We start from the raw sequence: 17,589 nt of genomic DNA on the forward strand, positions 1-17,589 counted from the left end.
CTTTAAGTTTATTTGGGGGAAAATACACCTTCCACGGAAAGAAACCTCTCAGCTGGGTAAAGGAAGCTTTTAAAAAATATAAAAGGTGGTATTTGTCTTTTCACTGAATCATTCATGAACCCATTCCTCACGCAATCCCTGATTGCATATCAAGATCCAGGCTTTGTAAGAGGCACTGGGGACCCAGAGACAAAGTATGTTCCTGTTCTGGGGGAGTTTAGATTTAACATGTGAAACACTATTATATAGCATACACATAACTCTGATTTAATGGATGAGCAATAGATTTAGTGTTAGAAAAACCTGGTAAAGATCCTGGTTCTGTTATTTACCTCTTTAAGCCCTACTGGCTTTTTCCCTAAAACGGAAAGCATGACACATGGTTAGGGTCTTGTAAGTGTTTGCTGGCACAACAAATAGATGGAATTATACCGTTTTCCATTCTCGTTTTATCGTAAACTAAACTAATGCTCTTCTTTCTGAATAACACAAATGTTTTTGTTTGTGTGGCTTCCGGGTTTAGAAATCACCTATGTTTTTCAAATATATATGTGTTTGGACACTAAATATCATTTTTGATTTCAGCTGAAATAGAAAGCTTAATAATATTAGTTTTGTTTTTTTTTTTAGAAAAAAGTACTAAATCCTTTTACTTCTGTAAGTAAATAGGAAGTTTCTCTGTTGTACATAACATCCTATTTTCATCATAAATACAAAGTAAATCAAGTCATAATTCTGAAATGCATACAGAACATCTTCTGTGGCACAGGGAACACTAGATTTGGCAGAATAGAGAAGATTTTACTGTCGAGAAGGACCTGTGCATGGGAATAGCTACATAACAATGAAGGAGTTAAACAAGGGCCTTGGAAAGAGACTAGGGAAGACACCTTCAGAGCTGGGTAGGAGGATCCCTGTCTGTGGACCTTCTCAGGCCCTCTCAGAAGTCATCAGCTGCTCTCACCTGCTGCTGTAGCTGTGCCTCTATTTCTTAGACCCATTAGGCTTTCAGTGAAAGCAAAGACAAATCTGGTTTCATTCCTGTAGTGAGAATCTACTAAGTACCTCCTGAGTGCCAGCCCTGGGCTAGGTGGAACTGAATGCTTCACAGTCCAGCAGCGGAAAGAGACAGACAGCAGACTGTCACCACCCATGTGGCTAACAAGCCTTAGGAAAAAAAACTGGAGCAGAAGCAAAGGAGAGGGGGTGCTGCCTCTGGAGGAGACTAGGAAATCTTCAGAAGGATAGTCACAAACTTCTGTGTTGGGGCTTGGAGGATGAGAGGAGCTTGTTGGGTGTGAGGCCCTGCGGTGGGGTAGTTCTCATAAGGTGAAAGCAAGGGGCACAAACCACAGGCTCACAGTGCACAAAAGGTGCAATGTGATGAGCTACATGAATCTGGAGAGGGAGAGATAGCTGCTGGTTAAGGGATCCTAGAAGGCTTCAGGAAAGTGGTGATCTCTGACTAGGGCTTGGATGGATGAGTGACATCTTGGGGAGGTGGGGGAGTAGTGAGGCCAGGGTTCTTCATGTCCTCTCTCTCTCTCCATTTTCCGAGTGCCTTCTGTGGGTGAGGACAGGAGCAGGCTTTGTTGGCCAGAAGCAGAAAAAAAAAAATTCTAGCATGAATCCTGGATTAGGTGAGATCCCTGCAGCTCACATAGATGCCTCCACGGTGGGGCCACACCCTTGGGGAATCAGAACCACAGAGCAGCAGACCAGTCTTGGAGGTCAAGATTCTCCCCCACTTTGAGAAACTGCAGATGCCCATTTCAAATGACATATTTGAGAAGGAAAGGTGGCTGAAATCTACAAATGTCTTCTTTGTTAACTATCTTATATCAAAAGTATCTCTCTTTCTTTCTCTCTGTTGCATTTTTCAGCCCACTGTCACGTGATTATTTGTTTAACATCTCCCTGACTAGAACATAAACACAGAGGGGATGGGTAGTCTTGTTCACTGCTATATCCCCAGCACCCAGCACAATGTCCCTCCTACAGAACACTCACTAATCATGTGTTTAGTGAAAGAAGTTAATCCTCATGGTGGTCCTACAAAATCGATCTTATTATCTCTGTAAAGATTCAAAGCAGTAAAGTAACTTGCTAGTGGTGAGTGCTCAAATTCAGGGTTGTCGGGTTCCAAAGACAGCTCTTTCCACGACCCTACCCCTCGTCAGCGAACTGTACTTTTCTAAGCTTCTTGCCTAATGCTTACTGTGCGACCCTCAGCTCACATCTGACTTTCTCTGACATTCCTAGGGGGTCTGTGAAAAGCTCCACAATCATGAGGGGTGCAGTGGAAGGGGAATAGGGTGTCACCTCTAGAAGCTCTAAACTTATCTTCTCATGGCCAGAGAAGACTGCACTGGTTCTTCATCTGTGGTTCTACTTCCCTCCTGCCCAACTATCTGAGTCCAGAGGGTATCCACATGGCAGGGTATGTGCAGAACGCCCTGTCAGAGAAGCACTGAAGGCCCACACATGTGCTCAATGCATGTAAAATGGACCAGAGTTGGCTGGGTTTGGGGGCTAAGGAGTTGTGGTGGGGATAAGTGGGGTGGGTGGCACAAGGCTGCTCCCAGGTCCCTGAGGGACCACTGTGGGCACAATGGGTGCCTGAGGGCAGAAGTTAAGAGGAGGCAAAGTTTGATCACATGGTGGATGTCTGCCTATCAAATCAATCCATGATCCTGACCTCAGCGGATACTCCCTTCAGGCCATGAGCCCTTCCAGAGTAGGGACCGCATGGGATTCATCTTTGCTAAATGGCTGTGATTGATTCACCTGGCTCATCAGAAAGTACATCCCAGGCCACTCCAATGGGGCAGTGCCCCCATGAACCACCTGAAGGAGGGGCTGGGGTAGTTGTGCTTGCTGTCACCTCAGTCTGCAACCTCATCGTTTCCTCCTACCCAGCCCTTCACTGTGCCGTCTAGCCAGAACTACTTTCAGTTCCTTGAATAAGCCAGCTTCTCTTACAACTCCAAACCTTTGTATAGGCTCTCTTGTTGCCTGAGATAGTTCCTTAACTTGGGGCCTCCTCCAGCCACCCGAGACTCCCCTGTCCCAGCCATGTAAGGAGTTCTCCTGCAAGCTCAAGACCAAAGTAAGCCTCACCCTGCATCCCAACTGTCTGCTGATGAGACTGTGACTTCTTTAAGGCAACAAGGGGGGCTTAATGATTTGATTTCTCTGTGCCTAGCACAGGGCTCAGAACAAAAGAAGGATGCAATAATGTTCCCTGCACAAAAACATTTCCCTACAGTCAGAGCTATCCAATAATGGGACAGGCTGCACTGAAGGCAGGGAGTGAGTTTCTTGTTTCTAGGGGAATGTTACTGGAGGCTGGGCGATTGCATGGCAGGGAGACTACAGTAAGCTTCCTGTCCTGTATAGGAGGCTAGATGAGGTCCTAAGACCTTAGAACTCTGGGGTTCCTTATAGGACTAAGGTCTTAGGACTCCAAGAATTACCCCCTACCCCACCCGTCACATATTCAGAGTGCCCTGTGGAGCAGCAAGGGAGAACATGGCCAGCCTCTAGGACCTGCTGAATTATGGCAGCCAAACTAATTCCATCCACCCATGTTAGCTGAACACAAACCTCCCACTGCTTCATGATACGGGGTTCACGAACCTTATATATTCTGATTCCGCATGGCATAGATATGTCTTTTCCCCTCTCTGGGCCTCAGTTGCCCATCTATAAGATGGGGTGAAAGGTTGAGCTGGGCTCTCTAAAGAGAGAATTTCAAAGAAAAACACCAGGAATTATCTGGTTGGTTCTTGAGGCCATGTAGCCTAGTAAGGCTGAAACTCTGAAGACATGGTGGGCTTTTCAATTAACCAGGAAATATTCATCTAACAGCTCAAGGGTCCTGTAGTTGCAGAACGCACTGCAGTACTGGATGGTTTAACGGCCAACGATGAAGGCCTAATCAGGAGGCAGGCAAAAGGGACAGTGCCGCAGAAGCACGTGGCTGAGGGACTCTGTGATCAGACTGCCTCACGCTTGGATAAGCAAGAGGGGCCCCAGTTTTGAAACCTGGTTCTACCCTTTCCTGAGTCTGTGGCCTCAGGCAAGTTACCTAATCTCTCTGAGCCTGTTTTATCCACTGCTGAGGTTGTTTTATATATGGAAAGTATTTAGTGTCTGGCCCAAAGCAGGTTTTCCTAGAGGCCAGGCTTTGCCTGTAATTAATCCTTCCCCACCTCCATTTCCTGACTGGCAAATCCAAAAGAAAACAAGCCTGTCACATGGCAATATGGAAGGCAAAACCCTGCTCTAATGGAGAAACACATTCCCATTCTAACAATGGGAAAAAAAGCCTAGCAACTTCCTCTGGATGTTCTACATACCTATGCAGTTGTTAGAAAAGGGAAAGCCTGGAGTTGTCCCTCAACCCCATCCCCACTGCCCCCAGGAAAATGGAGTCTAGAGAGAAAGGGGTTGGAGGGTCCTGAATTGATCAGCCACCCTGAAATCAACTTTTAAAATAATCTGGGATTATTTTAAACTGTGCCTAATTCTGATTTGGGCAACAGTTCAAAAAAAGTCCTTCAAAGTAGATGATGAGCTGTATTTTTCAGACAAACTACTCCACTTCTTACTACTAGAGCTCTTCCTGCCATCTGAATTGAGCAGGGTACAATAGTTTTTGAAACTGCCCCACCACTAACTCTAAAGCGGCAGGCAGACTATGGGCCTCCTGGGCCTCACCTCCACAAGGGAGATGTAAACATCTAACTGGACAAATGGCTCTTCTCCACCCCTTCCGGGCCTTTTTCGAAGCTAAACTTTTTTGTTGTACCGCTGCTTATTGTGAGAATGAACTGAGGCTGAAAGAGACAGGAAAGAGCTCTGAGATAAATAGGCCCCAGAAAGAGAGTCCTGACAAACAGAAAATTAAGCCACAACTGATGATGTCTAAAAAAATCCAGGGGGTCAGATGGAGTGGTTGAGAGCTAGAGATGGGAAGATGGAATTCTGTCCAGGAAAAGTTGGGAGTGGTAATGGGCAAATTCTGTAAGCTACAGACCAGTGAGTTTGAAATCAAGTCCATGCCTAGTTGTAAAATAGACTGTTCAAATATGATTTCTAGAGACTTACAAGAGAAAGTAGGAAATCTCTAGGAGACATCCAGGGTTGACCAAAGATTAAGACACGCCAGATTATCACATCTGTGTTCTGCTGTAGGACAATTCATGCCTATGATGTGCCAAGCCCTATACACACATTTTCTCATGCACATCTTCAAATGATCCTACATCCTGATGCGGAATCTACTGAGTACCTACTATATGCTGGCCTCCAGGCAGATGACTTTACTGCATTTGCTCATTTACTCCTTTTAAGAACCATAGTAGGTGATACTGTCATTCACTCTGTTGTACAGACGAGGAAACTAAGGCCGAGGAAGTTGAGTAACTTGCCTGAAGCAACAAAATTAGAACTTGCAAGAGCTGGAGTTCAAAACACCAGTATTTCTGACCTCAGAGCCCATGTGGGCTCTTAATCACTGAGCTGGTTCTCCTGTCTGTATGTAGTGGGCTTTAAGACACCTATATTACAGAGGAGAAACAGAGACCTGAGAAGGGTTAAAAAATGTGTATGAAGTTACACAGGTAATAAATCAAGACAGCTGAGATTCAAACCCAAGCAGTGTCTGCTGCTGAAGCCCAGGTTGTCTCCAGTACAGGAGAAAACCAGCATGAAGCATTTGGCTGACATTAGCTGCCTTTTCTAAGGCACCATCAGAGACCTGGGCTTAAAGAAACCAGTTCAGACTGCAAAGGATTTTAAAGATCAAAGCTGGTATTTTAACGGACCTTGGACAGCACACAAGGCACAAACCCAGAGGGTTACAGAGGTGTTAGCGATGCAGCTCTAAAAAATTGAAACAGAGATGCAGGCCACAGTGGCTTTCTCCTTTTTCAGAACTTTCAGCCAGCTTATGATCTAGCCAACAGGACATTATCTCTTCTTTCTGCATTCTCCTCTCTAGAATGGAGATAATAATCCCTACCTGGCCTTGCAATAAGACTATCTGAATTGCCCAATGAGATAAAAATGTCAAGGTGCTTTGAAACCTGTACAATGCCATGCACATGTGAATTACTGTTATTACTCTAGTTATCTATGCCTCTTCTGGTTAGAATTCATCATTTTTGCCTATATTCCCTGACAAAGCACACGTGAAATCTAAAACCATCATCTGCCTCTCTCCTGCAATTACAGAATGATTTTATTTGCCTGGTGTCATGCTGCGTACATGTTTGTGTTCCCTGTGAGACTTGTGTGCATCCTGAAAGTAAGGATTACGTCTGCTCCTCTTTGTATTCCTCACAGAGCCCTTGAGAATCTTATTTGAACTAATGTTACCCGAGTCACACCACAATGAATTATACTATCTAAGTGGTACTTACAGTGTAAGAAACTGGGGAGGACACCGTAGCCTTGGACTTTGCCTTCTAAGAACAGGGAATCTAGCTGAGGAGAAACCAAGAGAGACCCTCGAATTTACTCCATTCTCATACACGGGGGTTTACCCTCCCCCAGTTGGGTCTCTATTATTCTGCTTCCCTTAATCCCATAGAATTCTCTGTGGCTGCCAACGCCCAGTTTAAACGCACTATTCTAATCTACTTGTGAATTGTTTTTAAAAAGGCACTCTGTCTTGTTCATTATATTATTCCCAGCACCTAATCCAGTCCTGGCACAAAGGAAACCCTCAACAACTGTTCACTGAATAAAATAAATAAGGAATAGATGCATATACACGCAAAAACATCTGTACCTTGTAAATTGGTATGCCACCATGCTTTGTCCATCCTCGGTATTTACTTATTTGGGGGAGGGTGGGCAGGAAAGGGAGAAAAAGGGAAAGGGGACTGGCATTTATTGAACACTTACAATATGGGGGTCACAGGGCCAAAGTTATTACATACACTTCCTTATTTATTTTTGACAGTGGAGGAGAACGAGCTTCCTTCCCATCAGAAAGGGTTGTTTACCATGCTAAGATCATAGACAAGAAAAGTTCTGTTTTACAAAGAGAGATGATGTCCTTGGTGGGGAGTAAAGAGGATGGAGGGGACACCCCCATGTTGAGAAAAATGAAGTCTAAGAGCTAAAGAAGGCCATGTGGGTGAGAGTCCAGAGAGAGGCACACAGGACCAGGGGTCAGGAGACCCTTAGGAATAAGCCAGTGACACTTTCTGGGCTTGTTTCCTTGTCAGCAAAATGAGGGTAACAGTCTATAGCCTAAGTTCTTTCACAACTCCATGACTCCATGTTGGAATACTTCCTGTTAAATCCATCTTTTCTTGTGTGTAGAACGAATGAATGAATAAATGTATGAATGAAGACGTGTACGATTCAATGAAGCCTCTGAAACATACTCTCTTGCTGCTATCCCCCACCCTTGGGTGTGGCTCCACTTTTCTGAACCCAACCTCCCAAGGTGTGCCATTATAACTCCTGGCTGCTAATGGATGCTCTTCCCACTCTGAGTTCCCATCAGTCTCCCAAGGGTCTCCTGACCATTAGTCTGTAAAGACCAGACTACTACTCTCCACTACCATCTACCACCCTTAGGACTCCACTACTTGGGTGAGTCAATAACGATACTTCCTGGCAGGCTTTTGAAAACTAAGTACCTCCTAACCTATTGGCCTCTCTAGTCTCTGAATTTGCCCGTTATGGTGTGAATGATCCAGCACCCAAGCCAGGCAAAGGACCTTGAGCTAGGTCCCTAGCTGAGGTGGACAGATGAAAATACTCAATGATATGCCTCCAGGAGCAACACTCAAATGAGGCCCAGGGGGCAGAGAATGGCAAAGCCTGGGCCCTACATCAACCCTAAGCCAGAACATGTCCTAAGCCAGGAAGTGTTTCTCAGAGGGCCAGTGAAGCTGAGAGTCAAACAAGGGCCTCTCATTTGCTTTCTGGTTGCTCTCTGCCTTCTTAGTGGTGTTTATAGATCAAGATATATTACGGCAAGGGGATATCTTACCAGACTTTCCAAGAGAGAGTTCTCCCTTCAGATGGTAACCCCTCCCCCAGAACTGGTACTCTGCATTTTGATTACATGTTTACTTCTGTCACTACCCTCTCCCTACTTCCCAATGTCTTAGTCTTCTTTGTATCTCCCCAAGTTCCTAGGCTCAGAGAGTATTTGGTCAATGTTAGCTGACTGTATAAACAAATGAACAAACATATATAACCCTTCTTACATTCTATAATGTAAGAGGATACTGAGGCAGAGAAGTTAGTCAACCTGCCCAAGGTCATATAGCCAACTACAGCTGGGGTGCCTGACTTAAAAGTCAGAGTTAACCCTGCCTTAGCTCCTCCACTAAATGATGTTGAACAGGAGCTAACAGTAATCAAGCATTAATAGAATGTCAGGCACTATGCTGTGTGTCACAAGGCTGTAGCACTATCTATCATTCCCATTTTACAGATGATAGCACTGAGGGTCAGAGACATACATGCGCTTTGCCTAAATTGCTCCTCACTCTCCCCATCTACTCATTCCTGCTTCGATAACAAAAATTCATCCTTCAGGCTTCAGCCTAAAAGTTGTTTCCTTCAGGAAGCCTTGCTTCTCTGACTTCTCGAAATCAGGTGGGTACTCCCCTCCGCTGTTCCACAGTCCTCCATGGTTTTGTCCCTATAATGGCATTTATGTACTGTGCTGTCATTGATTGTTTCAGGATCTGTTTCCCTCATCAAACTTTAAACTCCTCAAGGGCAGTGGGCAAGAGCTGTATTGCAAATATACTGAATACCTACACTAGGCAAGATGCCTGGCATGTAGCAGGAGACCAGGAAGTATTTGTGGAAGAAAACAAGGTCATAGGAAACGGAGGAAGAAAGAAAAGAAGGACATAAGGCTCCAAAAGCCACAGAGTTGAGAATAGGGAAGTTGGGATTTAATTCCAGGCCTGCCTGGTTCCAAAGACTGTATTTCCATGAAAACATACAACCTCCTTTTAAGGGTAGAGATCCTTTCTTTTATTTTATTCTTGTGGATTTGTCTTGGAACTTAGCACATTACCATTCTCCTAGTAACATGTGTGAATCAACAGACTTTTAAGTTTTTGTTGATGAGGGACAGACGGTGTGATTTTCCAGGATTCCTGCAGCCCTGAGAGGACAGGGTGGGTGCTCTGTGCATACTTGGGGCTCAAGCTGATTTATGTTGAGTCCAACCCATTGTAATGATGATAGTGACTCAGATCAGGGAAGAGCTAGCCACTGGCCCGTGCAATGGCCTTCAAGGCCTGTGCGATGGGAGAGCCTAGACAGATCGAGACACTGACAACTATGCTTCAGGTCAATTTTTTTTTTTTTTTACATGTTTTAGAACTAAAAGAGGCATATAAGGATGTAAAATGCAGGGTGTCCTATCACCCCAGAGGCTTAGGAGTGGTTTCTAGAGTTTAAGGTCAGTTCATAATCATGAAAAACAGGTACTTTCCCTGGGAGTTGCAAGAAGTACGAAGAATTTCTGTTTTGGGGGTACTTCCCCGCGAGCTTCCAAGAAGTTTATAAAAGGCACAGCCTACAAAGCACACTGAAAGTAAAAGTTATTCACTTCAAGATTGGAAAACATTTTTTCTCTCTGAAAATTTCAGTTATCCCCATCTCCATCACGCTACGAAACCAATACAGCTTTTACCAATTTTTACATTTATGATTTCTCTTTGAGATTTTATTTTAATAGAGAATTTTACTAACTTTTGAAGTGGCAAACCATATGCGACTTTTAGTGTTCCTGTGAACCTCTATAGACTGTGACTTGGCACAATGGCCAAGGTAATGATAGAGATGGGGAGTGGACAAACTCCAGCCTATGAACTGAGTGACTGGAGTTGAGATAGAACTCTACCTCTGCTTCCCTAAGTGACTCTGTCCCAATGTAGTTTCCTTTTCTATGACAAGGGCATGAAAAGGCCTCTCTGCTGACTCCTTGGACCATCCAGAAGATTACTGAGCCACTACCTTCGGGACATACTTTAAGAAGCAAATGACACCTACAAATATAACTAAAGTAGGGTAAGAATACATCAAAGAAGAATGAAGCTTCATATCTAAATATATTATCTAGATAATGGAAATCTTCCATCATAAGCGCAAAACTGTATTTGATTTTAACTTTGGGGATATTTCTAGATTAGATTATCACCTTCTTCAAGCAAAGCACACTAACTCAGAGTTATTAGTTACTGTCCTCAGGGGCTATGGAGGCAATGAACCTGTGTTATACTGATTTTCTCAATACTGAATGGCCTCTATCTTTTACAGTTCTGGATTCTTAAGTTCTGAAAGCATTTTTCTGTCTTTTCCTGTCTGGTAAGCAGTCATTTCTTCTGGCTGTCCAGGCTGCTGCCTTTCAGATTTCTCAATCCCTGCTTCTAAACCACTTTGGATCAGAAAACCTAAAAACCTGATCAGTTAAAATAGGGTGCAATATGAGCCTATTAAGTTCTATGAGCAAACCAAAGGAGTTTTACACATCTTTGTATTCATCTTCCTAAGGTCACATGCCTTCCTGCTCAAAAGCTTTCTAATGCTTTCCATTCCTACCAAAACAAGTCCAGACATCCCAGGCTGGTAAAGTTTTCAAGGCCTTCCGTCTTCTGTCCTCAAAGCACATTTGCATTATTCCTCTCAGTGTGCTCCAGGTATTTATTTTCCCATGCTCAAGAGTCTGCTCAGCCTCCTCTTGTGCCTTGAAACACTGCCCACCCTTCAAAGCCCAGTACCTTACTGAAGTCTGTCTATACCCTCAGTTACAAATAACCTCTCCAACCCCTGAACTTTTTCATATCATTTTTTCAGCATCCTCCTTTGGCATTGATCACTTTCTGACTTAAACTAATACATGTTGTTAGGATCATGTCTACTTCTTTTTACTATCCTGAAACCTCCCTGGAGAGGTTCCCTACAATCCCTGGTACTGCCCCTTGCTGAGTGAATGCATAAATGAGTGAGCAGTGATAAATATTTTGTCAGCTCTTATTCTCTGAGCCATGTTTGACAATGTTCCCATAGCCGAGGCTGCTGCAAACATAAGCTCCTATCAGATTCACTATGAGTGGGGAATGACTCTTTCTTGAGGTTACTGAGAAGCCAAGTGTCTGTCCTTCCCTAGCCTCAGGGGCACTTGGCCTGCCTCTCCCCTTTCCCCTCCTGGAAGAGGATCTGCAAGAAGTGCTCAACCCAGGTAGAGTGGTAGGCAGCCTGCTAGGGCACTCACCGCTGCCAAGCCGCAGGAGCAGCACGTCCTGGAGCCTCCGGTTAAGGTCACGGAGCTCCTTCATTTCGGACACAAGTGCCCCGTACTCCTTGAGCTTCTTGGCCTGCTGCACCAGCTGCCTCCGAGTCCGCTCCAGCTCCTGCTGGAGGTGGCGCATCTCCTCCTGTTGCTGCTGGTAGTTGCGCAGCAGCTCCTCATACAGAGCCCGGGGCACCACAGCATCTTCTAGACTGTCCATGTCCTCTGTGCCTGGCGAGGCCTCCACGAAGACCTCTTCCGGACACGTGTTATGGCCCAGGCTCAGGCCGTTCTGCTTCTCTAGCCGAGCCACCACTGCCTCGATGCTCTTGTGCGCCACTTCGCTCGGCTTCCGCCCCTCAGGTCTCTGTGTAGGACAACGAGAATCAGTTCAGGCAAGGGCAGCTGGGACTTTCTTGGACTGCAGCTCAATATTTCCCCAGACAATCCTAAAATCACAGAATCACAGAACATCAGTGCTTGGAGAAACCTATGCAAACACTTAGTCAAAGTCCTTCATTTTATAAATGGGGAAACAGAGGTTCTGAGTGGGGAAGGGGCTTGTCCAAAGTCATACGGTCAGCCAGTAGCAGAACCAGGACACTGGTTTCCCAGGCCTGCACTTTTTCCTTTTTACCACTCTGCCTGCTGGATGCTCGTACCATGACCACCATTCCCAAAATCCCAGACCCCAGCCCACCCACAATGCCTAGGGAGTGACTTGCTCATGAGGGTGTTCAATATTTATTTGTGGAGAATCAAGGAGAAATCAGGTCAGGTCAATTGGTCCCAGAGGAGTCACAAATTTCTTCAACAACAAAAACATAAAATTCCTCCCCTAAAGGCAATTCACTGTGTAAACTTTCCATAAAGAAAGCTTTAGATGAAAAGGGTGTTAAAAACTCTAATCTACTCTAATCTAGGGCAGAAAACGTGTCTTATTTTCTGTTTCTCCTCTGCCTACTCACTTAGAACTGGCTCTCAGTAGGGGCTTGAAAAATGTTTACTCAACTGAAAAGTTCAAAGAATTCTAGCATTGAAAGGTACTCTCGGTTTAACTTCCTCATGTTACAGATGAGAACACTGAGGGTCAGAGAGGGGAAGGACTATACTTAGGGTCACACGGTGAGATACAGACAGAGCCCAAACCAGAATTTGGAATCTCACTTCCAGCACAAGGCTCCTTCCCCCACATCTGCCAGCCTCTCCCTCAGCAAGACAGAGGATAGAGAGAGGACAGTTCATTGACAAGAGAATTATCTAGGATCCCCCAGGGCTTGGGGTTCCCGTGCTTGAGGAAAATCTAGCTCAAGTAGTCATAGCTTCCACTGAGGGGCAGTGAGAGTTACAGGATCAACTAACCGAATTCTTCACTCAGGGCGGGAGGGTTAGGAGCTTTCCTGACTGGGGCACTGGTAGGAAGTGCAGACAACTGAGGACATGAGATTCCAGGCACTTCTCACAAAGTTTCAGGAAACTTAAGGAAAACCAAACCAAACCCAGCCCAATGGAACCATGACTCTGATATTGTGTTACATGACAAAATCTTAAGTCATTTTATCTGCTGGGATAAGGTGCTACTAGTGTAGATAAATCTATCATTAGTCTAAAGTGATCACTACAATATGTCTGTGTCACTATAATGTGAGACCCCTGGAGGCAGAGACCATGTCTGGCTAATGGCTCCAGGTACCAGCACGGGGCCAAGCCCATAGCAGGAGTACAGTGAATGCTGTGAACTGAACTCAACTACGTTCCTTGGGAACATGCTCGACCTTGTGTCCAAAATCAGACCATGGTCAATGCAGAAGACAGCCCATTTCCTTATCTTCCTTCTCCCTTCCTCTCAAGTATCTACGGCACAGAAAAAAACAGCTAGCTTGCCAAACAAGATTTTCAGCAGTTTCCAAAGTGAAGGCTGGAGGAGACCAACTGGGGCACACAGCAAGAAAATGCAACCTCATGCATTTCATCTAACTCAGGGTCTCACAAATCCCTTCTGTGAACTTTGTGTACTTCCCAATGAGTCCAGCCTTAGCTGTTTGGGGGCAATCTGATAGTGACTGGCTCTAAACTTCTGCCCAAGAACTGCTGCGTAACGTTTTTGAAGCTCAGTAGTGACCTCTCCAGAGCTGTGGGCCAAGGAGAAACACATCGTTCCAAACCTCCAACAGCGATCACACTGCACAGACTATGCAAACAGGACTGTACTTGGTGGCACAGCATGAATCAGGGCTCTCTGGAAAGTTGGCCAGGAAGGCAAATACGCACTAGTCGTCCCATACTTCCCCTACCCTGAAAAAATCATGGCCTGTGATACCAGGGGACATTTACATGGGGAGAGGAAGCCAGACTGAAATTCTTTAGCTATGAGATATCTGAAAATTCTCCCACATGCTTCCAAAGAAAGAAAAGATTCTGTTACCTTGATGTGTCTAAGCTGTAAATCTTCTTCCCCATAATCTTTAACCTCTCCATCTTCTTCTACATGATTAAGAGAAAGTTTGGGGATTTTTATTTTCTTCTGCATCACACTGTTTTCAAGGTCAGATTTGTCTTCTAAAATGCATATCAAGAGAACAAGGTTCATCATGAGTTAAAATGAATCATTATGAGTTCAAAATGCCCAAAACCTCAAATGCTAGAAACTAATTGAGGCCAGACCAGTCAAAAACAAAAAGTAAACAAACTCAAGGCTGGTTCCCTCTTGCATGCAGGGATCCTAATATCAGTGCAGATCAAACTCTAGGATCAAGAGTGTTTGCTAAAAGCACTGCCATACAAAGTGTTGAAACAGCACTCAGTGAATTTGGTTAGGGGTTTTTCAAGTATATCCTAAAGGGTACCCTTTTATGGAATTCTAAACTCTTGAATTGGAACAGCCCTTAGGTTGCTATCTGGTCTAAACTAAAATAGCACATGAATCCCTCAACTCAACCGAGATCTTTCCAAGCCAAGTGTCTTCCCAGGAGAACTTGGAGGGTTTCTGTCAGTTCAGGTACCAATAGGCATGAGAGGGATTATAGCTGATAGGGATGTAAGGCCTATGCTAGAAGGGAAGGGATATCTCCACAGCCCTGACACAAGGCAGGCTGAGGTAAGGCAGATGGGGGAAGAATAGCATTTATCCCCGTTTTACTGGTATTGAATCTCAGCATGACTAAGTGTGAGGGACCTCAGTATACAAGTCGTCCAACTCTCTCATGTTACACAAGGAAATTCAAACCCAGAGGATGGAAGAGGCTTGCCCACCACATGAGTCTGAGGAAGAGAAGAGCCAGGAGTGGGAAAGAGGCCTCTGGCACCTCGCCCACTGCTTATGTGTGCTCACAACACCTACTAAATGTAAAGCACTACACAAATACAAAAGAATATTATTTCTCCTCATTTTCTCATTCTTTAAGCTCAACCCCAGATAATCTGTTTTTTGTTTTTTCTGCACAGATTTCAAACTGGACTTTTCAGATTTGTCTCTCGTTGGATATGTCCAAAAATAAAAGCTGAAACAAGAGGGCTCCAGAGGTAAAAATCTGAATCTTCTCTGAAATTGTCCCCTTGTAGTAAAATACTTTGTGTGCAGGGCTTAAACTGACACTTTAGAGACTGCTGTTTCTCATAGTCCTCCAAGGTTCCGAACCGCTATAGCCTAAATGCATTTTGTAGCATGTTGCCCAATGTTGGATGTAGCATATGGCCAGGTAATTAGTTAAATCCAATCTCCAAAGGGGGTGTGTGTGTGTGTGTGTATTTGCATGTGTCAAACATGCTCTTACACTGTTCCCAGGCCAGGCTTCTCTCCTCACGACTTGTTAGTAAAGCTGCGAAGGCAGCTTATAAGCACATAACTATTCCAGAATGTACTCAAATGCTGAATCTTCCCAAATGGTCTTAGGGATGAAGGCCTAGCTGGTCAGAGGTGGGAGTTCAGTATCAGAGACTTAAGTGTGAACCTCAGCTTTTCTATGACAGGATGAGGTGGATAAGGGCCTCAATCTCTCTGAGCTCAGGTCTTTCCTCATAATGGAGGTTGTGAGGATGAAAGTAATAAGTCACGCAACTCACTGAACAGTGCCTGCTACACACTGGGCATTCAATGGATGGCACAATTTAATTGGTACTATCAATGTGTTCTGAATCATTTTCTTCTCTTAAGCATAAAGTGAATAGAGATTTAATTCAAAAAAAAAAAAAGCCAAAGAAATGATTTAAGTAGGGTAAGGATGATAAATGAACTGCCCAGAAAAAAAAAAAAAGGTGGTCTTTGGTAACAAGCCCCTACTGATGAAAATGGTCTTTCCCACTGAGCAGAGGAGCAATCCTTGGGTTTCTATTTTCACAACAATGGCTCTTTCTTGCACTCTTTGTGCCTATAAAATACATCCAATGGGTTAGGCATGAACAACAGTAGGGACTCTGGTTTTTCTAAAAGAGCAACACTTTCCCTCCTACAAATCATTGCTGACTTCTAAGTCAAAAGGCTGTTAAAATGTAAAACCTAAAGAAAGTACTTCAGATGAAATTATCTTCCACTGGTGTGTGTGTGTGTGTGTGTGTGTGTGTGTGTAAAACAGACAAAAAGAGAGAAAGAGAGAGGATGAGAGGGTGGTATTAAGATTTCTGAATGTGTTGGGGCCAAGCTCCTGGGCTACTCTTCAGTTTGACAAGGTCAAGGGCAAAGTTTGACATGCAGCCACCAAACTAGAAATGAGAAGCTATGCTATGCCTCCCTGGGCTGAAACTCTGTAGCTCAAGATCACGTTGGTGTGGAGAAAAGCAATCGTTCAGACTCACAAAACTAGGTTAACCTCTGGATGGAAAATGATCCTCAGATCATCCAATTCTACCTTTCAAAATGCAGATGAGAAAAATGAGGTTCTAAACAGTGAGGTCTGTGCAGCCATCCATGCAACTCTCAGGCCCAGGAATAAAGGAGGGGCAGGACGAACAGGGCCCCCATCCTGGAGAGCTCACTGTGTGCAAGGTCACAGAAGTTAGTGTCATAACATGAATGCAGGATAACTCAGACCATATAATCCAGATCCAGAGCTTTGCCTTCTATGCCTCGGCTTAACATTTACTGAGAATTTACTCTGTGGGATCTAAACTGGGCCCTGGGGACACAGATGAACAAATATCCAGTTGGGGATATAAGATAAAAACACAAGAAAAGATAGCCCAAGATCTCAAATGCTGAATTTGAATAAGGGAGAAGTAACTGCTAAAGGATTTTAGAAGCAAGGGAGATCACTTCGGTCAGTATAACCCTGGAAGGCTTTTGAAAAAAGGTGGCATTTGAGCAAGACTCCTTACCTGCTAGGTGATCTTGAGTAAGTTAATTTACTTCTCTGAGACAATTTCCTCATCTATAAATTGAAGTAAATAATTCCTACTCACACTGCCAGAACATTGTGAAGGTGATCAATTTTGTGTGTTAAAAACTTGAGCAGAGTGAATGGCACTTCAACAGTTGGTGCTTACAAAAGGATAGCCATTTAAAGGATGGTAAGACTCTAGACTACAAAAAGGGGGGTAAAGAATAGAAGCCAAATGGGGAAGGCTGGGAAATATTTAGACTGAAATAGTTTTAAAAGATAGTTGTTACAGGCAGGAGGGAGAGGTGAGAAGGGAAGAAAAGGTGGTTGAAACTAGAGAATAAGTGGCCTTGAATGCCAAGTTGAGAAGAGCTGAGGCTCCGTGTACAGATGTGGAATAAAGTAGGAGTCGGACAACCTGGATTCCAAGTCCAGTTCTGTCACTTTGTAGGTGTGAGATGTCAGGCAAGCTGCTACCTCACTGAGCATCATTTTTCTCTGTAGAAATGGAGATACAAAATCTACCTCAAGTGAGGATCAAATCAGCTCAGTAAATGTTCCTTGAAAACAACAGAGCCCTGTGCAGACAAAGGCATAGTGGATGACAGAGCTCAGCAAGGACTGCCTGCTGTCTTCTGCTGGCTTGGGGCAGGCTTTCTTCTGGAGGTAGACCTGCTTAGCTGCCTGAGATGGGTGACACTCCCCATCTGATGACAGGAGGCCTCATCCCCCCACAAGCTATACCCAAGGCTCTAAACTCTTCATCTAATTAGAATGTCCTTCTACTTCCTTGTGTGCTTGACAAACTCTGCTTAGCCTCCACTCACCTCCTTCCTCCTCCTCAAAGATGCCTTACACATCTACACATCCTACAAACCTTCTTTGTAGTCTATTGTCTTAGTATGTGCAATTATCTGCTTAAAGATCTTATCCACTGACATATGAGTAACCTCAGGGCAGGGCCCATAGAACTATCCACACAATAGAGAC

At 44.4% G+C, this 17,589-nt stretch overlaps 1 protein-coding gene across 9 annotated transcripts in view; it reads right to left on the reverse strand.

Moving 5' to 3' along the window:
• LOC105705079 (BEN domain-containing protein 5) overlaps positions 1-17,589 on the reverse strand; it is a 1,464,486-nt gene that overhangs the window by 235,693 nt on the left and 1,211,204 nt on the right. For 7 of the 9 annotated variants that reach the window (XM_012434677.2, XM_012434676.2, XM_064372325.1 and 4 more), the window contains 2 exons: positions 13,713-13,846; positions 11,270-11,654 (listed from right to left, as the gene is read on the reverse strand). The exons of the other annotated variants lie outside the window; for them this stretch is intronic. In XM_012434677.2, the coding sequence (XP_012290100.1) occupies positions 11,270-11,654; positions 13,713-13,846 (519 nt within the window). The remainder of the gene's footprint in view (positions 1-11,269; positions 11,655-13,712; positions 13,847-17,589) is intronic. 9 annotated transcript variants of the gene reach the window in all.

The sequence above is a fragment of the Aotus nancymaae genome, unplaced genomic scaffold (genome assembly GCF_030222135.1).
Source record: "Aotus nancymaae isolate 86718 unplaced genomic scaffold, 86718_ANA_hifiasm-v0.15.2.pri h1tg000007l, whole genome shotgun sequence".
Taxonomy (NCBI): Eukaryota; Metazoa; Chordata; class Mammalia; order Primates; family Aotidae; genus Aotus; species Aotus nancymaae.